This window comes from Polyodon spathula, chromosome 3, assembly GCF_017654505.1.
Source record: "Polyodon spathula isolate WHYD16114869_AA chromosome 3, ASM1765450v1, whole genome shotgun sequence".
NCBI lineage: Eukaryota > Metazoa > Chordata > Actinopteri > Acipenseriformes > Polyodontidae > Polyodon > Polyodon spathula.
In genome coordinates this window covers 94,273,074-94,297,955 of record NC_054536.1, presented here as the reverse complement: position 1 = coordinate 94,297,955, position 24,882 = coordinate 94,273,074, and the positions used below count along the sequence as shown (strand labels likewise).

Below are 24,882 nucleotides of genomic sequence, written 5' to 3'. Positions count from 1 at the left end.
ACAGTACATGTTGTTCCCTGATGTTCACCGCACATTATTCGTCATCGCTAAACTTCTACCAGACATCCCTAGCCTCGTTTCGGATTGCATTTGGCTATAACGTGATAAACTCTCGATTTTCTACATCTTGACAACTTTTTACAAGTTTTTTTTTACTTTTAAAATCTGTTTCAAAGCTCTTTTCAAAATGGACGCTCTAGTGCACTGACGGTGTAAGGATTATTGCTCACATTATGAAACAGGCAACACAGCAGTAATGATCCATGATGTAGTACGGAGCAGAAAAGCCAGAGTATTTGATGTTGTGTTTTTTTTTTTTTTTAATGGCTCTTCTTGCAGTGATTTAGAGGACAGATCTCAAACCCCAGTGCTCAAGCAACCATTTTGAAAATCTTTGAAACAGACTTTAAATTTCTAAGTGTAAAAAGTTGTCAGGATGTTAACAATGAAAAGAGAAGTTACCAGTACATTATTTAAACAGTTGTAGCAGCACAATGGCATGTATAGAGCTGTATTTAAACAGTTGTAGCTTCACATGGGCATGTATAATGCTGTATTTCTCGGATCCCCGCTACTTACAATTTAACTGAACATGTACGGGTGTACAGTCATACTGTATTTACAGTCAGATGTAGGGATACAGTGAAGTGCCAATGCAGAATAATTTTATATTGTACATTGTCCTGACTGTCTTGTGTTCCTTGTATTCAGGTAATGGGCAGAGGTCATGGTCCTGCAACCCAGTAATGAACTGGAGCCCTTGGCATGTCTCCTTGATCAAGCTGACACATAACTGCAACTGGATTACGTTTTTACAGTTGGTCTTACACTTTGCTATATATTTGGTGTTTAGACGTTCAAACTATATATCACCTGAATGCTGACCATTGTGGATTGATGTTTTCTTGATCTTCCCTCAGCCACATTCCTCCTGCAAGAGGTATTACTTATGACTTTTTAGTGATGTCTTTGTCTCTCATTGGCCCCTTCAGCTGTGCTACATCAGTACTGCTAGGTAGCTTTCTTGTCATCCTGACGTTGACATACTGCTCAGAACCTTAAAATAACTTGTAGGTAGAACCTCCTATTTTTAACACTTGGGACAACTATTTTGGAAGCTTAACATAAAAGAAAATGCTCAGGATGATGCAGAGGAAACAGAAAGTCCTGACCCTGTTGTGCATCGTTCTCACCCTGACCACTGTTGTGTTGAGGTACTCCTACCACGAGTCTTCCTCCATGTACTATCTGAATATACTTCATGGCTGGTCAGACAGAGCCCTGTCCAACAAGCCCTGTGCCTGTGAGCACTGTGTCTCCGAGGCTCATACTTCTCCCTGGTTTGATGAGCGTTTCAATCACTCCATCAGGCCCCTGATGTCTGAAAACACTGTGCTGTCTGAAGACACCTACATATGGTGGCAGGTACTGTATGTTTAATTACCCCTGAATTCAGTTTAACTAATTGACAAACCAACCTCTGGTTTTAGTAAGCAGCTGATCTCTAATAAGTGATTATGCTGAGAAAGTGATTTTGCAGGTCAGGGGGAAAATAATTTTTAAAAGGCTTTAGAGCCTCAAGGATAACTTGTGCTTGTTTGGAAATGCATTGCTTGTAATCTGTCTAGATGCTTCAGCAGGAGCAGGATCCTGCCAACTTCACTGTGGTAATGAAGGAGCTGTTTAAGATCATCCCCAGCAAAGAAATGTACCTGGACTGGGGGGCCCCTCGCTGCAGGAAGTGTGCTGTCGTCGGGAACTCTGGGAACCTGAAGGGATCCAGTTACGGCTCCCAGATTGACCTCAATGACTTTGTGTTCAGGTAAGGAAGTGTGGCGGAGTGCCCTACCCCTTTGTGTTTATTAGTGTTTTTTGTTGTATGTAGTGTGTTAATGTTGGTGTTTATGTATAAAATACATGGGATATAAATATGGGTTATGAGCACAAGTGTTATAAAGTGTAATTTGTATTTACACACGAGGATGGCACAGCTCACGCCATGTGCATATTTAAGTGGGTATTGATATGTGAGCACGGGAGTACACAGATTAGTGCACGTGCTGGGATTCAAGTGAATAATTAATTGGTAATTGAATTCCAGCACAATTGTGTATATAGATGCACAAAGCACTCACTTGGGGTTGCGTTTTCTTGAGTGGAGAACGGGAGAGAGAGAAGGAGACATTTAAATAACAATTGCTATACTTGTTTTCTGTTCGTCCACTTTGTCTGTCGATTTACTTTGGCCAACGCGCCGTTTTGTTTGTTCAGTCTGTGTTTTCTGTTTTGTACAACCTTTTTATTTGAAATAAACCGGCGCAAGCAAGCGCCTTCATATCATTTCATCAGTCGTCTCTATTACTTCCTTGGTCCTACAGTCATCTTGGTCACAGGAAGTCATGCATGCAACTAGATAACGTGTGGTCAAACAAACAACAATATGAAGTCATGCAATGTTCCCAACTCTACTTGCCCAAATGTAATACTGTGACTTGCCATCTGAATTGCCAACCAAGTTTTTATGATCCAGACTTTTTTCCCTGGTTTTTGATTAAACCTTTCTTGATCTAGGTAATGGGGGCCTGCTTTGTCATGATACTGACCCCTGTATTCATTATGCCTTTGGCAGGGATGATTTGTTTGCTTCTGACATATGTTGTTATTTTCTTGTTATCAAAAATACAACTGTTATTCCCCAAAAATTATTGTTGCTTTTATGAACTATAATATCCAATACAAACTTCCAGCCCCACACTGTTACACCAACAACTCCCTCTGAGGCTACAAGTGTTGGTATCTGTATTCATCCTCACAATCTCCAAATTTAGATGTAAGTAATAACTGGATGCAAACATTTGATCACAATCTTAAAACACTGTACAATGACTCAAATTATTTGCAGCAGCAGATTTGCATAGTTATCTTAATTAAATAGTCAGTATATTGTAGCTATCGCATGTAGTTATTTATTTATGTGAATCCAGCTTTGGGTGGGAGACTGATGTAGTGATGCACAGGCAGTGGCTCACGCTATGAAAATGTTACATTTGTTGCATCGATAGTCCAGACAACACCAGACTAACAAGCTCAAAATTTCCGCGTGTCCTGATAATGAGACGTGTTCTGTGTTATCCTTACACACAGAAGCTTGACCAGCAGATTGCCTGTAATAAGTCATGTTTCTTGCAGTGACCCCAAAGCAGAACTTCCTTGTGGCGAGCACATAAGCATTTTTTTCTTGCCTCTCATATTCATAAAATAAATACCCTGCAAGGGTCCTTTATTTGTAGCATTTTAGTAATGGGTTGAAAACCACCCAGCCGTGAAAAGTCTAATAACATACAATATAATATCCTAATTAAAATCCACAGGTTCTTTAAATTGGGTTAGGTCATATAGATCAAATTGAACCTGCTATGTATATTGTTGCTGAGCTATGGGTGAAGCTGGCTAATCAGCGTTCACAGTGACCTTTTTGAATTAGTATGCGACGATCAGCACTTCCTTAATAAATCAGTAACTAATGGATGTGTTTAAATAAGGGTTCCTGGCGATGACTGCGAAGACACTGACTGGTTTAATCATGCAACAGGGCTTTTGGGGATGGGTGTTTGCGTACTGTATGAAAATTACAAATCGCATTCAGCGCAGCGTGTCGGTCAATAAATTGAAGCCAATCCCATTTGGTTCACGGTGAACTTTCATTTCTTTGATGTATTAAAATCTTTACACAGGATGCATGAGAAAGCACTGCTACAGTATGATTTCCAAGGTTATGGTGATCTAGTCATGCACAATGCCTGCAAAACCTCCTGTTCATGATTGTACCTTTACACGTTTATACCATTTGAAAAGTAGGAGCTCATTTACTGATGTTATACCTGTAATATAGTTCTCTGAATTGCTGTCATGCACAGCATTGCTTTGGATAATACAGTACACGTCCTCTGTTATATATACACTACTTATCCAAACTATAGGTAAAATAATTGAATTGATACTGTGCTACTGCCATCACCCTGATGAATCTATTACTAGGGCCCTATGAAATCTGTTTTATTATTTTGAATTTTCTGATTTATTTTTTCCTGATTTTCGGATTTTTCTGTTTAAAAAAATTGATACATTAGCAGCAACGATGAAGCTAGAAATGCATGAAAAAAATACGACAAAAAAACCTTTCTAAACGTTTTTTAATCAAAGTGCTTTCAGAAAAAATGGGTACAAATTGGAACAATGTAATAGAAACAAACTAGGAACATTGTAAATTTAAAAAAATCAAAATGTAGGCTTTTTTAGTAATTTTCCTTTTCAACACAAGCTGAACTATAACATTTAAAAAATAGATGTAATGTTTTAATTAATAATTAATGACAAACAATGTAAATAAAAGCCTAAATATTTAGATTTATTCTAATTTAATAAAAAGGCACTTAGTAATATCTCTGTGAGAAGTTTGGAGAAAACACTACACTCTACAATAGTCATGACAGTGCTATCTGCTCAGAATAACTTCTAGGCAGTCGTTTTCCCCCAAGTGATAACGGCAGCTAGCAAGTGAAGTGGCACGAGAGGCTGTGCTTTTTTACAGTTAAAATCAAGGTCATGTATGGTGCCTGAGAGGTGCAAAAATTATTTTTTCATGTGTTCCTATGACGTGTGTTTCTTGAAGCCTTTTGTCATACAAACACCGTTCTATTTCAATGTAAATTTTTGAATATGTACATATATATTTTGTTTGTGATAATGTCCTCGGGTGCCTAATTCGTTTTTTTTTTTCCTCTGAATTTTGCAGTTCTGTCCATGTTCTCCTCAAAGCAGATTTCATAGGGCCCTACATTTTCTGCATTTGTGTACTCATACCAGGTGTTATTTTGGGGAAAAAAAAGGTATATAAATGATGGACATTGACGAAATGTTTTTGGTTTCTTTTTAATCACTCGATCATTCATCCTTGATCATGACACGCTTGAGTGACTACGGCTGAAGCATGTGCACTTAATCGCCTAATTAGTGAGAAAGTTGATTGGACACTGGATATGGAGTGATTTCAGCTGTTGAATTCCAAGCTTGAATAAAAGCAATAAAGAAAATCACAGAAAAAATATGCCACATTTGTCAAGAGAGCAGTGCCTTCGTGCAATCGGCATGTTGGAGGCTGGACTAGGGCAGCGTACTGTGGCTCGCCGTCATGGGTGCTCACAGCCAGTAATTTCAAACCTGGTGAGACGGTATAACCAGACACACTCTATCGATGACAAGCAACGAACTGGGAGACCAAGAGTCAGAACACCTGCCCAAGATCAACAGATTATTTTGCAGCATCTTCATGATGTCAATTGTTAATCAGCACAATAAAGTCACTGCACCTGCTCTAAAACAGAGTTTGTCATTTTTCAATCACATCTAGGTAATTTTATCCAAATATAAGTGATTAGTTTCTTTTGATGCTCAATATATAAGTGATGAGTTTCTTTTGATGCTCAGTATATAAGTGATACATTTCTTTTGATGCTCAGTATATAAGTGATGAGTTTCTTTTTATGCTCAGTATATAAGTGATGAGTTTCTCTTGATGCTCAGTATATAAGTGATACATTTCTTTTGATGCTCAATATATAAGTGATTAGTTTCTTTTGATGCTCAGTATATAAGTAATGAGCTTCTTTTAATGCTCAGTATATAAGTGATGAGTTTCTTTTGATGCTCAGTATATAAGTGATGAGTTTCTTTTGATGCTCAGTATATAAGTGTAAATTTTCTTTTGATGCTCAGTATATGTGTGATACATTTCTTTTGATGCTCAGTGTATAAGTGATGAGTTTCTTTTGATGCTCAGTATATAAGTGTGAAGTTCCTTTTGATGCTCAGTAAATAAGTGATACATTTCTTTTGATGCTCAGTATATAAGTGATGAGTTTCTTTTTATGCTCAGTATATAAGTGATACATTTCTTTTGATGCTCAGTATATAAGTGATGAGTTTCTTTAATGCTCAGTATATAAGTGTAAATTTTCCTTTGATGCTCAGTGTATAAGTGATACATTTCTTTTGATGCTCAGTGTATAAGTGATTAGTTTCTTTTGATGCTCAGTATATAAGTGATGAGTTTCTTTTGATGCTCAGTATATAAGTGATACATTTCTTTTGATGCTCAGTATATAAGTGATGAGTTTCTTTTTATGCTCAGTATATAAGTGTGGTAAAGTGGTTGGTAAGGGGAACAGATGTCGCGGTGATGCGGTGCAGGAGTGATGAACAGACAACAGTGATTCAGTGAATAAGTGCTTTATTGCTGTTTTCCAGGTCTGGCGACCGTCAAAAATAATAAATCCCTGGCAATACACAACAATGTGTAAAGCACGGGGATAATGAAACCAAGGGCACAGTCCTGAACAAAAACAACGGTACGGTCACCAGTCCTGGGTGATCGAAAACGTGCAGGTGCTCAGTGCAGTGGTGCTCCGGATAGTGCTCTCCTTTCGACAGCTCCGGAGATGTGCGTTAACTGTCTAGTGCTGAATACAAAAACAGACAGTTACACGGACAGACACAACAATACAAAACACGAACACAATCCACTCTGAGAGCTCCTCTCTCAGTCCTTCTCTCTCTCCACTCGTTTAACCCAAACGAAGGAGAAGATCAGCGTTACCCTGGCCCCTATGTGTAATCCTGCATGATATCTAGGTAAACGGTTGCACCTGCCTTATTACTTACAGCTGCTTCTCGTTTACCTTTCAAATCAATACGGTCTTACAACAGAGTCGCGCTTCCCTCCAGGCTGACCCGGAAACGAACTGTCAGGCCAGCCCTTCCAGATACTTCTCCTCTCGTTCTTTAGCGCCCTCACAGGTCGGGAGGAAGATTCATCACCAGAACTCATCTTTCCGTCACAATAAGTGATACATTTCTTTTGATGCTCAGTATATAAGTGATGAGTTTCTTTTGATGCTCAGTATATAAGTGATGAGTTTCTTTTGATGCTCAGTATATAAGTGATGAGTTTCTTTTGATGCTCAGTATATAAGTGATACATTTTCTTTTGATGCTCAGTGTATAAGTGATACATTTCTTTTGATGCTCAATATATAAGTAATGAGTTTCTTTTGATGCTCAGTATATAAGTGTGAAGTTCCTTTTGATGCTCAGTATATAAGTGACGAGTTTCTTTTGATGCTCAGTATATAAGTGATGAGTTTCTTTTGATGCTCAGTATATAAGTGTAAATTTTCTTTTGATGCTCAGTGTATAAGTGATACATTTCTTTTGATATTCAGTATATAAGTAATGAGTTTCTTTTGATGCTCAGTGTTGGAAAACATGGATTGAGAATTGATTAGCAGTTTGCTACGCATGTGGACTGGCAGAGCTATACTGTTGTTTTTTTCTGAAAAGAGACTAATATTGCAGATAGCAGACTGTTTGCAAATTGCACGTACTGCTTACAATTGATAGAGACATTGCGTCTACAAGCTCTTGCCCAACATTGACTGCAAGCTAAAAAGATAACAATGCTGTGGACTAGAAGGGAACAGGCTCTAAAGACTTCAGAGAGATCGAAAGAGATAATCCCACTGGCATCAAAGGGGGTCGCAAGGAGATAACAAAAGGCAGATTTATGGACCTTTTGTCTCCAGGAGTGTGAAGAATGCACTGAGTTCAGAGGTTGTCACACTAAACTGCACACACAGACACACACACATTAACACTCACACAATAAATTAAATTACCTTGACCACTGGTTAAGTGTCAGAGAAAGGGGAGGTGGACCATCTATACAGAAGGGTATTTAATGTCATGCAAACATTGTAATGTTGAGTATTGTGTTTGTCCTGTACCTGGGACCAGACTTCCTGCATATTTCAATAAACCTGGCAACTGATTGAAGAAAATGACTCTGTGCATTTTCTTGAATCTACTTAATCACCATCATTTTTTTTAAGTTACTTCATTGGCGAGCCACCTGCGGACTGTTTCCTGAAACTTTTTTTTTTCCAAATACCGGGGGGTTGATACTTGATTACGGAGAAACCTTTTTTGCAAGCCTGTATCCCATGAAGAGGACCAGGACAAAGCAAACAGAAGGAAACTGTTTCTACTTTCAGCTCAGACGGTGTGGAGAATCTTTGAATCAGGACTTCAGCTCGAACATATAACCACGTACATTGGTGAGTAGTTACTGGTTTTTTTGTTTTATATGCAGTTTTTAGAATGTAGTGAGAATCAAGGGTAAAGTATGAAAGAGGACTTTTGACTACTTGATAATTCATGTACATTGAGGACACAATTAGTTAAGACTGCTTAATTAAAAGTGTATTGACTATTAGGACTTTAGGTATGAAAGAGGACCTCTGGAATCCTAAAAAAAGTCATGAGTAAATCGTGTAGTGTTATGACGTGCCAGTAGAGTTTATTGGACTAGTTACACGGACTTGTATTGCTCAACAGGTACGGACATACTCGGATTTATGTTTTATGTTTGTTTTTGAGAAGATTTGTTACACTTGTTTTGTCTTTGTTTGTACTGTTTGGTTTATGTGTCACGATAAGGGGGCAATAGGATAAGTCTCTTATTTAACTGTCCACACTAGGTGGTACAAATAAGGAACAATCAGACAATAAGTTCCAGTTAAGCTCAATAGCACATACAAAAGTGTAAATTAAATGTGCAATAAACCAAATTAAAATGTTATGCTTCCTTAAGCATAGCTTTAAACACGGAACATTGGTAACAACAAGACAAAACTAAAAAGTGGTGTTTTTATTTTTTGTTAGTGTTGTGTTTTGTTGAGAGTCTGATCAACTCCAAATATGTTCAAAAATGTTTTTAAACATGACAAGGAGGGACAACCCTATACAAAAGACAGTAATGACCCTGTCAATACTATAGGGCAGGAATGTGTGTCTCGGAATGGAAAAGAAAAGTGTAAGAAAGTGAAACAGGCTAATTGCATAAGAGCAATGAGGCAAACTATTGAAGAATTGAAAACAAGATATGATTTTACAAGGGAAAATTGTAAGAAATTATCTGTTGAAAATGAAGGTTTGCATGAGGAAATTAAGCAATTAGAATCAGTTACAAGTGCTTCCATGGTTGAAAGGCAATTGGCTGCCACACAACAATTAGAGATGCGTAAGGAAAACACAACCCAAAAACAACGATTGATAGATTGTCAGAGAAAGACAAGTAATTTGGAATCAAGTTTGAAAAATGCACGGATTGCATATAAGGAATTATGGAATGTGTCTGGAGAAAACAAAGACAGACATATTGTACAAAAGTTGAGGGAGGTACGTAAAAAAGCATGTGAACAACGACAGAATAATAAGGTTTTGCAGCGCAGAATTGCAGCATTGGGATTGGTTGATAAGGAGCAAGAAACAGATAGTGAGGATAGCGATGGTCTTGAGGACTGGGATCCTAGACAGGAGAATGAAGAGGATGAAGAGGTGGAGGACTTAGATGAGTTAGAGGATTTTGCTCTAGCACCTGAGGAGGTTCAGAAACAAAAGGAAGGCACTAGAGGGGACTATATGTCCAGTATTGCAGAAAATGTTAAATCAAAGAGGCGCAATACTGAAAGAACAGAACCGAAAGGGAGAGTAAATTTTGCAGGCAAGTATGTCAAAACAGCTTCTGTAATGACTCGTAGGATACGCACAACTGGTACTTTGGACCAGCAAACTGGAATAACTACATATGATTATGCTGATGAACAGGTCAATAGGGATTTGACATTGTCAAAATTGGCTTTGATGAAAGAACAGTTGCCCAAATGGGATGGTAATACAGATCCTACACCTTTGTGTGAAAAGCTGCGTGGTATACAACGCACGTTTAATCTCACTGACAGGGATTGTTGCAGAATCCTGAGTTCAGTATTACCAGTTGAAGTGATTGCACCAACTGAATTTACACCACCAGATGCTAACCCACAATATCCAGGACATGATGAGAGAGTTAGATTAATGTGTGTGGCTGCTAATTATCGACATGCACCAGATCTCAGTAAGGTTCTTGACACTGTTCCCAAAAAGGGACAACATCCTACTGACTTCATTCGAAGTTTTGTGCAGACGTATAATACCCACAGAGAGAGAGCTACAGCAAGAGTTGCGATTACAGATGATAACGTCACGTTTTGGCAGTTGGTAATCAACAAATATAAAGACTTAGTCTCTCCTACATGCAAGCATCTACTGATACAGTACAGCAGGGCACTGTCAGTAGACCCTGTTCCGCAAGGTACAGGGCAAGACATACATGATTGTTTAAGAGACTGGAATGAGTCTGAAACAGATAAAGCACCAATAGAGAAAAAGAAAATTGCTATGATTGTTGCCAACGAGGGTGGTGTTAAGTCAGGATGTTTTAATTGTGGTAAGCAGGGCCATGTGTCAAAGGAATGTAAAATGTCTAAAATGTGCGCAAACTGCAAACACGCTGGACATACAATTAATCAATGCTGGGCTAGAGGGGGGGAGGTGCTGAGGGGCAGGGTCCACAACAAAAGCAGCGGGCTGTAAATAGCTCGAGATTACCTACTGCACCTACACTCTTTTATGAGGAACTGAGACAATTGTTACAGACCTTCTCAAATCAGATAGGAAACAATGGCCAACATAACCCTTCCCACATCCCACAGGAACCCCCACCTTCATCTGCCCTATGAAGGGGTCAGGCCTCTATTGCAGCAGTGAGTGATATTACTGCTGACAAGGAGGGCCGCCCATGTGTGAAAGTTTTGGCTGGAGGCCGTCAAGACACATTTCTGATAGACACAGGGGCTGCTTGCTCTCTCACTTACCATACAGACCTACCACCCAGTGGGAGGTCTATTCAACTTGTAGGAGTAGGAGGAGGTGTAACCAAAGCCAGAATATCCACTCCAATTACATTGCAATTGGGTACTATTAAATTTGATTTACCATTATGTATGGTCAGTACACATGAAGGTTGTATTTTGGGTGCTGACGGGATTGCCCGCGCTCGATTGATTATTGATCTTTCTAATCATTTGATTTGGCAAGGGGCAAGAGATCCCCAGGGCATCAAGATGCCAATCATGATTTCAGATAGGCATTCAGTGTTTACTGTGAAGGGTACAGAAGATTATGATGTTGTGAAGTTACTACATCCTAGTGACAGCCGGCTGGCTGAGATTCTGTTGCATCACAGTAAAGTGTGGGCACAGCACAAGCATGATTGTGGTAATGTTAAAGGTATGGTAGTAGCTGTGAATAGCATTGATCCCGCTCCACAGAAACAATATCCCTATCCAAAGGAAGCAGAAGCTGCAGTTAGTCAGACAATTGACTCATTGTTAAGACAGAAAGTAATACGTGAGTGTGTCTCTACTGTAAACTCACCTGTATGGCCTGTAAAGAAACCAGATGGTTCATGGCGTCTAACTATTGATTACAGGCAGCTTAACAAAAACACCCCCAGTGCTACAGCATTGGTATCCACCACACCAGACATGATGTCACAATTGAAAGGAACAGCAACAGTGTACTCTACACTGGATGTCTCGAATGGATTTTGGGGAATTAGAGTACACCCAGATAGTCAGTACAAGTTTGCTTTTACCTTTAAGGACAGGCAATTTACTTGGGCTGTGTTACCGCAAGGGTATAATAATAGTCCTACGCTGTTTCATCAGAGATGGCTAACATTTTGCAAAGTTGTTCTCAAACAGATAACATCATCCAGTATGTGGATGACATACTTCTACAAACGGATACCAGGGAGGAGCATTACAGGCTCCTTGATGAGGTTCTCACTTTGTTGGAGGAGGCCGGCATGAAGCTGAACCCAAAAAAGGCAGCATTAATGAAATCATCTGTTTGTTTCTTAGGAGTACAGGTGGAAGCTGGAGGACGTATACCTGACCCAGAAAAGATTAAGTTGATTCAAAATCTGCCCCGCCCACACACAGTTACAGCCTTACGATCACTTTTAGGTATAATAGGCTTCTGTAGGGACTTTATAGAGGGTTACAGTGAGAAAGCTGCACCCCTATATGAACATCTAAAGGGAAACCCAGGTAAGGAAGACACACTTACCTGGAACAGTGCATCACAGAACGCTTTCATGACACTCAAGACGTCACTAACACAGGCACCAGCTCTGCGTAGTCCAGACACCACACTTCCCTTCATCATTGAGGCAGCCGCATCAGACACTAGTTTGTCAGCAGTACTCATGCAGGAAGTGCATGGTAAGTGTATACCTGTGGGGTACTTCTCACGTATGCTTACACCGGTAGAAAGATCGTATGATCAATGTACAAAACAAATTTTGGCAGTACATTGGATTGTGACGCACACTGAATACATTTGTCAGTTTGGGAAAATAATAGTACATACACCACACACCCCAGTCGCTCTGCTCATTAGAGGGCAGGTGAAGGGAGTGTCAGCCCAACGATGGGGCAGATGGGTTACTGAACTTGCATCTAAAAACATCACAGTTAAACACTCTGCATCCTACACACTTGCTAACATGCTCACCTATGAAGGGGAGGCTCATGAATGTACGACACGACAGTTGGAGGCAAAGGCTGGTCCTTTTGCGACAGTCCCGCTTGCTGACTCTTTGTCTGTATATGTCGATGGCTCTCGCTTTTACGACAATGGCCTGTATCACACAGGTGCAGCATGTTGGGCTCCAGCTATTGGAAAGGAGGTACTGATAAAGTGTAAACCCACAGACTCTGCACAAAAAGCAGAAGTGATAGCTGTACTAGCAGCACTAAGGGAGTTCACAGGAAGGCTTACTATCTATTCAGATAGCGGATTTGTTTGCAATTCCCTTACAGAGTACTTGCCGGTGTGTCAGAAACGGGGTTTTTGTACAGCCGACGGTAAACCACTAACACATTACGCACAGCTCCTGCAGATCTGGGATCTGGCCTATGAGCGTACACCAGGCACACTAGCCATTTGTAAAGTCAAATCACATCAACCAGAAGGCAGAACGGTACAGGGAGATGCAAATAATACTGTAGACATGCTAGCCAAGAAGGCAGCCATTGATGGGATCCCATGGGATTCCTCAACTGATCCTGTTCATGTATCACCTGTCACCACGGCCACACCTACCATGTTTGAAAAAGGCACAGGCACTCGATTCTAAACTGGTTGAGGTCATGGACGCCATTACCGCACAGCAGACACTTCTGCAGCCTTACCATAAATACAAGGACACATTGTTGGTATTCGAAGGAACATTGTATCATACCACACCCCAGCTTGCCTGGGTGACACCTCATTGTTTACGCAAGGATCTAGTCATCTACATGCATCAAGTGAGTGGTCATGCAGCATCACAAAAAGTGTTAGACCTCTTACAGGGATGCTACTGGTGGCCAGACATGAAAGCAGATATAGATCATCACCTTACGCTGTGCTTAATATGCGCACATATGAATCCAGCTCCCGCACGCCGCAAGGTCCCAATGGGTACCTCACATTGGAATGATGGGCCCTGGGAATCTATTCAAATTGATCACACAGGACCATTACCTACAGCCAAAGGAGGATATAGATATATCCTAGTGGTAGTTGACATGTTTACACGCTGGGTGGAGGCATTTCCTGCACATCGATGCGATGCTCTTACGACAACCAGGATTCTATGGGAACAGGTCTTCACTAGATGGGGCTTCCCTAAGAGACTGGAAAGTGATCGTGGAACCGCATTTACGTCCGAGGTGAATTATGAAATACCAACTAATAACCTTGATTGGCATATTCACTCTGCTCGCTGAAGCACGATGGGACCCACCAACGACATTGGTAACAGAGACACAGTGTATAAAGAAAGGACAGTATGTGCAGTTACAATTTCAAGATAGCCTGGGGCTCCAGGCATGGAAAAAGGACGGTAAAATGTTTGGTCTTGACAAAGTATGGAAAATATCTGGTAATAATCAAGTGCCAGAGCCCAGATATGTCCAAAAAGGAGGGGACATAATACTACAATGTCCAGGGGACAGATTTGGAGATATTTCATTATGCCAGTATAATAATGAGAAATGGACATTAACAAAAGTCACGACAAACCCAGAGAAATGCACCTACTCGATTACGAACTATGATGATTCAAAGGGAGGTGTCTGGGAGTTTAAAGTTATCTTTGTAGCGGGTGATGCACCACGTGATAGGGTTTGCAGATATAAAGTAAAAACCTGGTCTGATAATGATGCCCAAAGGTTTCTGTGGTCTAAGAACCACGAGGGACGGTATGAATCTATTATATGTGAACCTCCACAAGAATGGGAAAACCCAGATAGTTGGGAAGATGGACAATTAATGGCTGGACACCCAAAAAGGTATTTTAAAAAATCAGACATACAGGATGTTGACACAATATATCAGTATCAATATCCAAATCAAATTAGTAATATTTCAGTTCATAGTCATAACTGTTCATACAAATCACTCAAAAATATAACATTAACATCATGCAAGGAGGACAAACCCAAAGTATGTCCCCCTTTGCACCCCCTACCTCGGGAAGGTATCATTCTCGGACCAGAACGAAAAACTGTTTTGGATAATGTGAATATAGTATTATCATATGTGATGTATAATTTCACGAATCTAACTGTTATGTTTGAACAGCATTGCAAGCAACATACCAATATCCAGAATTGGCTTCAAAGGGAAATAGGTAGTACAATAAAAGATTACAAAGAGTGAATAGCCGAACGAATGTATGAAGGTAATGAGAAAAGTAGGAAGAGGGGGCTTTTTGATGAAATAGCAGGCTGGTTTGGTGCAGGAAATTCTGTTGCAAACAGTTGGGATATTTATCAAATGTCAAGAGGGCAAACTTGGATAGCAAGTACTGTTGGAGAAGGAATGGAAAGATTGGGGAATGGACAAATGTATGTAAATCAAGGGATTAGACTCCAGGGTACAGCTATATATGAGCTAATGGATGGAACAGAGGGAGCCTTGCGCAATTTGACCAAAGCAATAGATTGTAGAATATTTGTGGTTGACCTTTTAAAAACAATGAAGGAAGAAATAATGGACATTAGGCTAGGAGTGGTACCTAGACATGCACAGGAGGAACTCAAGTTGAGGTTGGCAATGTTCCACCCTGATCAGACTGACCTCCTGGGAGCTAGTTTAGTGTGGCCAAAGGAGAACGGCAAGGAACCACCTGGTCATATAGGGTTCTATCTCTCAAAACCATACATGGATCCTAATAACCAGTATAAAGAGTTTGAAGATTAGACCAATAGGAGTACTACACAGAGACAGTGATAGTTTGGGAAAAGGCTATATGGAAAGTTCAACGAGGGAACTGGAGTGGTGTGGTGCATGAAGCATGCTGTTATGAAACAAATAGTCATGTAGTTTGCCGGTGTCCTGCAATCACTGGAATCAATAGAAATATAAACACTGAATTAGAGGTACATCCACTAGAGGGGTGGAAAAAAGCAGTGCAGGTTGGGAAATATCAATGGTGTGTGTTGAGTAACCATACCAATTTTAAGTATGGAGATTTAACTTGTCAGACTTCTCCAGGATTTTGTTTTACTCCAACACATGCAGTTCAGATTGGAGATCTATATATACCTGAACCAGAAGCAGAGGAGTTCCAAATTACAGCTTGGTGGGATGACATGTATCTAGATTCATATTCGGTCATTTTTTCTCAAATGCACAAATTGGTTAAAATAGCCCTACAAAGAGCGGAAGAGAAGCTGCTCAAAGCTAAGGTCGAAGTTGATTTGGCACAATTAAAAGCCACTGTATCAAAACGATATGGATGGTTAGGGCAGGCCTTAGGGAACACTTTCTGGGATTATATTGTTTTAATAATACTGTTATTAGTAATAGTATTGATCCTGTGGAATAGCATTCAGTGTTTGTGATGGAAAAAACAACAGCGGCAGTTAGAAAGGACCATTGACAGATGGGAAACTGTAAACTTACTGGGAGCCACCATGAATAAGAAATAACACCTGTGTACAGTGATATTAACTGTATTTACTGTATTTTTTAATGTTTATTTTTCATTTTTTGTATTATTTGTACGTATCTTTGTTTTGTTTTTGCTCATAGCACACTTACATATAGAAACAGAGAAAGCAAGGTAAATACCTACACATAATGGAGAGACTTAGAATAAAGGAACATGCTTCACTATAATATATTATACAAACACATTACTTGATGTGACTACTCAGAACCAGAGAAGAGGACATCTGAGGGCTCAGGATCACGTGAGCAACTTGGTTGTAGCGGCTCACCCCCCTCCATCTTATATTCTAAAAGTAGGGTATGTTGGAAAACATGGATTGAGAATTGATTAGCAGTTTGCTACGCATGTGGACTGGCAGAGCTATACTGGTGTTTTTTTCTGAAAAGAGACTAATATTGCAGATAGCAGACTGTTTGGTTCAAATTGCATGTACTGCTTACACTTGATAGAGACATTGCGTCTACAAGTTTCTTGCCCAACAATGACTGCAAGCTAACGAGATAACAATGCTGTGGACTAGAAGGGAACAGGCTCTAAAGACTTCAGAGAGATCAAAAGAGATAATCCCACTGGCATCAAAGGGGGTCGCAAGGAGATAACAAAAGGCAGATGTATGGACCTTTTGTCTCCAGGAGTGTGAAGAATGCACTGAGTTCAGAGGTTGTCACACTAGACTACACACACAGACACACACACATTAACACTCACACAATAAATTAAATTACCTTGACCATTGGTTAAGTGTCAGAGAAAGGGGAGGTGGACCATCTATACAGAAGGGTATTTAATGTCATGCAAACATTGTAATGTTGATTATTCTGTTTGTCCTGTACCTGGGACCAGAATCCCTGCATATTTTAATAAACCTGGCAACTGATTGAAGAAAAGGACTCTGTCCATTTTCTTGAATCTACTTAATCACCATCATTTTTTGTAAGTTACTTCACTCAGTATATAAGTGATACATTTCTTTTGATGCTCAGAGTATAAGTGATAAGTTTCTTTTGATGCTCAGTATATAAGTGGTACATTTCTTTTGATGCTCAGTATGTAAGTGATGAATTTCTTTTGATGCTCAGTATATAAGTGTAAAGTTCCTTTTGATGCTCAGTATATAAGTGTGAAGTTCCTTTTGATGCTCAGTATATAAGTGATGAGTTTCTTTTGATGCTCAGTATAATAAGTGATGAGTTTCTTTTGATGCTCAGTATATGTGTGAAGTTTCTTTTGATGCTCAATGTATAAGTGATTCGTTTCTTTTGATGCTCAGTATATAAGTGGTACATTTCTTTTGATGCTCAGTATATAAGTGTAAAGTTCCTTTTGATGCTCAGTATATAAGTGTGAAGTTCTTTTTGATGCTCAGTATATAAGTGATACATTTCTTTTGATGCTCAGTATATAAGTGATTAGTTTCTTTTGATGCTCAGTATATAAGTGATACGTTTCTTTTGATGCTCAAATATAAGTGGTACATTTTCTTTTGATGCTCAGTATGTAAGTGATGAATTTCTTTTGATGCTCAGTATATGTGTGAAGTTTCTTTTGATGCTCAGTGTATAAGTGATGAGTTTCTTTTGATGCTCAGTCTATAAGTGTAAATTTTCTTTTGATGCTCAGTATATAAGTGATACATTTCTTTTGATGCTCAGTGTATAAGTGATGAGTTTCTTTTGATGCTCAGGATATAAGTGATGAGTATCTTTTGATGCTCAGTATATAAGTGATACATTTCTTTTGATGCTCAGTATATAAGTGATGAGTTTCTTTTGATGCTCAGTATATAAGTGGTACATTTCTTTTGATGTTCAGTATGTAAGTGATGAATTTCTTTTGATGCTCAGTATATGTGTGAAGTTTCTTTTGATGCTCAGTGTATAAGTGATACATTTCTTTTGATGCTCAGTGTATAAGTGATGAGTTTCTTTTGATGCTCAATATATAAGTGTGAAGTTTCTTTTGATGCTCAGTATATAAGTGATACATTTCTTTTGATGCTCAGATATAAGTGATGAGTTTCTTTTGATGCTCAGTATATAAGTGTGAAGTTTCTTTTGATGCTCAGTATATAAGTGATACATTTCTTTTGATGCTCAGTGTATAAGTGATGAGTTTCTTTTGATGCTCAATATATAAGTGTGAAGTTTCTTTTGATGCTCAGTATATAAGTGATGATTAAGTGTCACAATTATTGGCACCCTTGTTTTCAGTACTTTGTGCACCCTTCCCTTGCAAGGATAATGGAACTGAGCCTTTTTCTATAATTTTTTATGAGATTAGAGAACACATTGGAAGGGATCCTAGACCATTCCTCCATACAGAATCTTTCCAGATCCTTGATATCCTTCAGTCTGTGTTTATGGACTGCCCTCTTCAATTCAAACCATAGGTTTTCAATAGGATTCAAGTCCAGAAACTGAGATGGCCATTGCAAAATGTTGATTGTGTGGTCAATTAACCATTTCTTTGTTGATTTAGGTTTTTAGCTATTTTTTGTACCCATTGCCTGATTTATGAAGGTCAATAACCATGTGTCTCTTTTCATTTGTGAGTTATTTGCCTTTCCCCGTGGTGAAAGATTACAAATGGCTTTTACATGCGTGTTACCTCATTTTTATACCCCAGTGAAACCGGAAGCCATGGAAGGCCACAATACATTTCCTTAAGACTGAGATGTACTTAAAGTAGAATATTAATGCAGATGTAATTTTGTTTAATTTTATTTATAAAAATGTTTAGGGGTGCCAATCATTGTGACACCTGTCTTTTTGAGAGAAAACAAATATTACTTGTTAAATAAACGTTTTCACTGAGCAATTGTAGTAGTATAAATGAATATACAGTAGTTTTCCCATAAAATATAGCTCATTACCTGTGTTATTTTATAGAGCCTTTTTTGCTCGTCTTTGTCAAGGATGCCAATAATTTTGGAGGTGCTTGTGTGTGTGTGTATTCCATGGCTTCCTGTTTCACTGGGGTATAAAAATGTTTTTAAAGGGGCAACAAACCACGGAGAGGAAGCCCGGTTTACAATATCTATCTATAGATAGATAGAGAGATAGAGGGGTAGATAGATAAATATTGTAAACCGGGCTTTCTCTCCGTGGTTTGTTCCCCCTTAAAAAATGTAGACCCAGGCACAAGAGTTGCAGTTTTAGCGCTTGCGTGCACTTTTAATAACACAAAATAAACAAAACACAAACAAACCAAACACCTAGCTCTTACTAGAGGACTAACTGAAAAAACAGGAACCTAACTATAACGCAGGACAGCTAGACAGTTTACCTGTTTTAAGAACTGACAAAACAAGACACACAAAAAAGGTTTTCACACAGTACCTTTTTTTTTGTAACTGTTGAAAGCACCATCAACTGGGCCCTCCACACAGCAGCATCCCTGAGCACACTGGCTGCTTTCTGTAAACACCATGCACCTGGCTCTAATTTACAATGATAGCCAGGTGCAGGGAATAATTAACAATAAAACAATTAACAGTAATCTAATTCAGTTAACATGTTTTTGGCAGGGAGGTTATTAACCCCCTCCCTTTCGTGTTACTATATATATATATATATATATATACACACACACACACACACACAGTGCAGAAGTATACACCCCCTACCAATAATGTCACATTTTGTTGAATTACAAATAATGTATTGTCACAAAGAAGGCTGTAGTGGGTGACGTCAGACCAGAAGCAGGAAGAGACAGACACTGCAGGTACGGTGCAAAACGACGCTTGCTTGTACCGGTTTATTGCAAAATAAAAGATTGAACAAAACTTGACAAACGAGTGGACGAACACTAAACAAGTACTGTGCTGGCAATTCCAGCACGCTGTAGCAATTGTTATATTTTAGCTTTACTCTCCTCTCTCACCCATTCTCCACTCCCGAACACACAACCCAGAGTGAGTGAAAACATGTTGCTTTTATGCAGCTGTACCGAGACTCGATTGCTAATCAATCATTCAATTGGAGTCTCGGTACAACTGCATGTGAATTAATAAAGTGCAATTCCCCATGCTCACATACTATTACATTTTACCTGCACGTGAAGTGCTGTGCAATCCTCGTGCCTAAATACAAATATGCATTTTAAATCACTTGTGTTCATAACCCATATTATGTCCCATGTACCAACTACAATACACCAACATTAACACAATACATACAACAAAAAACACAAAAATATGCACAGGGGCGGGGCACACTGCCACACATATGCACAGTTTTTCAAACAAACTTTTTTTATATACGAAGCTGTAGTGGTTAAATTGAACACTGTTATATGAGGAGGAGGTTAAATGTCAGCAAAACTTGCAAAGAAAATGTAGAAAATGAAATTTACTGGTTGCATAAGTATTCAGCCCCTTAAGTCAGTACTTGGTAGAAGCACCTTTTGCAGCAATTACTGCTATGAGTTTTTTTGGATAGGTCTCTACTAACTTTGCACAGTAGGATGATGAATTTTTTGCCCATTCTTCATGGGATAATTGCTCCAGTTCTGATAAGTTTGTTGGGGATCATTGATGGACAGCAATCTTCAAGTCTCGCCATAAATTTTTGATTGGATTCAAGTCAGGACTTTGACTGGGCTACTCAAGGACATGAATTTTCTTCTTGTTCAACCACTCCAGTGTGGCTTTGGCTTTGTGCCTTGGGTCATTGTCCTGCTGAAATGTAAATTTTCTCGCCCGCTTCGGATTTTTGGCTGACTCAAACAGGTTTTCCTCAAGGATTCACCTGTACTTTGGACCATCCATTCTCCCCTCTATCCTGACAAGCTTCCCAGTCCCTGCTGAAGAGAAGCATCCCCATAACATGACGCTGCCACCACCATGCTTGACAGTTGGGATGGTGTTGACTGGGTGATGTGCAGTGTTGGGCTTGTGCCAGGCGTAACACTTGGAATTTAGACCGAAAAGTTCAATTTTTGAATTTTTGTCTGACCACAAAACATTTTTCCACATGTCTGCAGTATCATCTACATGCTTTTTCACAAACTCCATATGTGCTTTAAAATGAGGCTTTTTGAGTAATCTCTTCTTTCTTGCCACCCATCAATACAGGCCAGCTTTGTGTAGGGACCAGCTTATTGTTGATGTGTGAACACTGACTCCCATCTCAGACACAGAACTTTGCAGATCTCTCAAGGTCATTGTTGCCTTCAGGGTGACATCCCAAACCAGTTTCCTGCTTGCCTGGCTGCTCAGCTGGGGAGGGTGAGCTGATCTGGGTAGTGTCTGGATGGTATGATGCATCTTCCACTTCTTAATGATGGACTTCACTGTGCTGAGAGGGATAATCATCGCCTTTGAAATGTTCTTGTACCTTTCTCCTGACTTGTTTCGAAAGCTCCTTGGTCTTCATGGTTGCTTCGTTGGATCACTATGTGAGTTGCAGCTTGAAAGTCTTTATATACCCGAGAGAAATTATCTACAAGTTAAACCACTTTGAGTACACACAGGCAGAAACCATTTCACTAATTGTGTGACCTTTCAAACAAATCATTTGCACCTGAGTTGATTTAGGCCTGCAGTAGGAAAGGGGTTGAATACTTATGCAACTGAGATTAATCTGTTTTTTTCTATATATCTTACTTATTTATATTATATATGCATGTTTTAACTTTATCAATGTGTAATAGTTTGTGTAGAATCTACATATATATTAGAGGATATCATGATATGATATCAATATATGACAGGATAGCAATGCTTTACACAAAACAATAACCCACACCAAGCGGCAAGTTCTCCTCAATAATAAGAACTGCAGTGACTGTTCTTCTCAGGAACTAAATCAGAAAGACAAACAACATAACAACGTCCTGTTGGTTTATGTCAGTGATAACTGTGTGATGCATTAATAATAATAATAACTGTGTGGCTTCCAATACGGAATGCTTGATCTACAGTTATTACCCAGATATAGTTTCTTACCAAACATATAAAATAAGTAGCCTTTATTTAAAAATAAATAAGCAAATAAATAAAATAATGTGGAGCACATTAAGTAAGTGAGCTTCCTCCTTTGAATGAAATATTTCCTTGGCAGAGTTTGTGAATTCCGTTTTCTCCTGCTTGGTAAAGAAATTCCACCCAGTGCTTTGCTTGGATATCATTGTTATGTATTCACAAGACAGAATTTAGTGATGTTCAGAAGCAGCACTTCATTGTTAACCAAACAGACGCACGTCTCTCTTGAGACTGCCGTCAAAACCCAGCTGGCTCAATATACAGTAGCTATGGCGACAGTCCATAATGTAATAGCAGTGCTGTACTACTGCATTAGTGTTAAAACTGAACATAACAGCCATGTTAACAACAACAACAACAACAACAGCGGAATATGGCCACGAGATGTCTCAAAGAATCCTGCAGCATGAAGTGCATTTAACATTAACTGTATTTAAACTGAGATGTTTTTATTATTATTATTATTATTATTATTATTATTATTATTATTATTATTATTATTATTATTATTTCAATGTTTCCAGAACTGAAAAAGGTTGCACAAGTGTACAGATCTGAAGGGAAGTATGTGTACTATATAGCGTAACACTCTCGGCACGTCTGTTAAATGTATGTGTACTATATAGTGTAACACTCTCGTCACGTCTGTTAGTGAAACAGGATGCGGGAAGATCAGATGGGATTTCAAACTTGCTGTTTTATTAACTGAACTAAATAAAATAACTGTTTGGGATGAGGTTCACGCCAAAATAATAAAATACTAAAACTCTCTGTGTTGTTATGTCACTCTCCCTCCCCTGCTCTTTCTCTCTGTTCTTCCTCTCTCACTCTCACTCTTTCTTTTTCACTGCACACTCCAGGTTTTCTTCAGGGTTATTCTCTTGCTGCTTCACAGATCAGTCAGTCCCTCACAGTCATGCACAACCACTCACCCGGAAGTCTGCAAGCCTTCTCCCACCCGCGGCTCTCCCCCCTACCCCCACTTATAGCCTCGGTGGAGGGTTCCGTCCAGCATATGCACACACACACCATACGCACACACGCATGCATGCACACACACACGGGGGGGGGTGGTCATTTCCCTGCATGTGTCGCAGCGCAGATAGTGGTCCTCCACGTCCCCTCTGCACTGCCCACAGTAGAAGGACTGGCAGAGCCACCACAGCGTCTTCATTAGTGTCCACTGCCTGGGGTCCCATGGTGGGAGTTGAGCACCTACCGACGCAATGCTTGAGGGACCACCATCTGCCAGCTCACCTCCCCTGTCACTGGCTCCTTCCATTGGCACCAGAGGACTCCACCTCTCAGGGCCAGTCCAGACCACTGCGACCACAGCCCCTTGGTGGCAGTGGAATGACAAGCTACTTCCTCCCAGAGGGGCCTCTGCTGGTCCTCCAGCCACTGTACCACTGTGCGCAGGTCGGGGTCATCTTCCTGGTGCCTCCTCCATTCGACTCGCTCCACCGGTACCAACGCGCAGCATCTCTCCTCCCCCCTAGACCAGGCAGCCTCTCTCGCCTCCTTCCTGCTGCAGTGCGCGCAGCTCTCAGGTGTGCAGGGTTGACGGGACAGGGCGGCTGTGTTGGCATGCCTTTCTCCAGACCAGAGTCCACGGAGGCAGTGGCGAAAATGGCGGTGTGGCAGAGCAAAGCTCTGCCCTTTAAATTGGCAGAGATGGGGTTAACTTCCCCTGCCTGCCTGGGTTTATTATGTTCAGGTGGCTGGGGTTGATTAGTTGATTAGGTTGATTAACGATCAATCAGCGCCCAGCCACCTGATATAAAAGGAGGCCTCTACTTTTGTATTTTGACTTTTTGATTATTTTCCATGTGGACGAGGGCTGCGGAAAGCAGTTGCGTTGTCTGTCTCGTGGCTTGTGGCCTTTTCCAAATCAGTGAAGCATGGTCAGGCCTGGGACCACCTGGTGCTTGGGTTCGGCGGGAACCACCCTTTAGGTACTTACTGTTGCACTTTATTTTGTTATTAAGGGACTCAAACTTGCAGTCGTCTCTGGGCCTCTACACTCGCAGCCTGCCACATTGGTGGAGTGGATAGCGAGGCGGCTCCGCAGACCATTTTTTTTTTTTTTTTGGAAAAAAAGAAAAAATGGAAAGAAGAGCAGACAGTGGAAAAGGCAGGACAAACAGCAGCTGAAGAAATGTAAGCTGCTGCAGCCACCGCTGGAGGACCCGGCCAGCCTCTTCCCCTGGTGTTCCTGGTGTGGGAAGGAGGACCATCGTTGGCGGTCCTGCCCAGACGTGCCACCGGCAAACTGGTGTGGCCGGTGTGAGGAGGACGGCCACAACTGGGCAGGATGCCCCTACAACCAGGTTTATTAACCTCCAGCACCACCACCTTCACCACCGTCCCAGGAGATCTGGGACTGGTTGATGCACCCTGAGGCAGACCTCGTCCACGATCTCCCCATAGTTATCCACCTGTGGCGTCGAGATGGGGAGAGGTGGGAAAAGTGGGAGGAACAACTGTGGCGTCCTCCCAGATGGGGAGGCGGGACATGGGAGATCACCGGTCACTCCAATAAAGAGAGGTGAGCCCACCCAGCCTCCTTCCCAGAGGTTGCCCTCATGGTGCCAGAGAGGGGTACCTTACCGGGGACAGTCATGGGAGATGCCACCGGTCACTCCAGAAAAGAGAGGGGTGAGCCGCCTTCCCGGGAGCCAGAGAGGGGTGAGCCGCCTTCCCAGAGCCTTCCCGGGAGCCAGAGAGGGGCTGAGGAGCTGCCGTCGCTCCCAGAGCCAGAGAGGGGTGAGGAGCTGCCGTCGCTCCCAGAGCCAGAGAGGGGTGAGGAGCTGCCGTCGCTCCCAGAGCCAGAGAGGGGTGAGGAGCTGCCGTCGCTCCCAGAGCCAGAGAGGGGTGAGGAGCTGCCGTC

General features: G+C 40.6%; 1 protein-coding gene across 4 annotated transcripts in view; it reads left to right on the top strand.

Moving 5' to 3' along the window:
* LOC121313692 (CMP-N-acetylneuraminate-beta-galactosamide-alpha-2,3-sialyltransferase 1-like) overlaps positions 1-24,882 on the top strand; it is a 77,306-nt gene that overhangs the window by 40,526 nt on the left and 11,898 nt on the right. For all 4 annotated transcript variants that reach the window (XM_041246491.1, XM_041246492.1, XM_041246489.1 and 1 more), the window contains 2 exons: positions 712-1,425; positions 1,629-1,822. In XM_041246491.1, coding sequence (XP_041102425.1) covers positions 1,135-1,425; positions 1,629-1,822 — 485 coding nt within the window. In that variant the 5' untranslated portion in view covers positions 712-1,134. The remainder of the gene's footprint in view (positions 1-711; positions 1,426-1,628; positions 1,823-24,882) is intronic.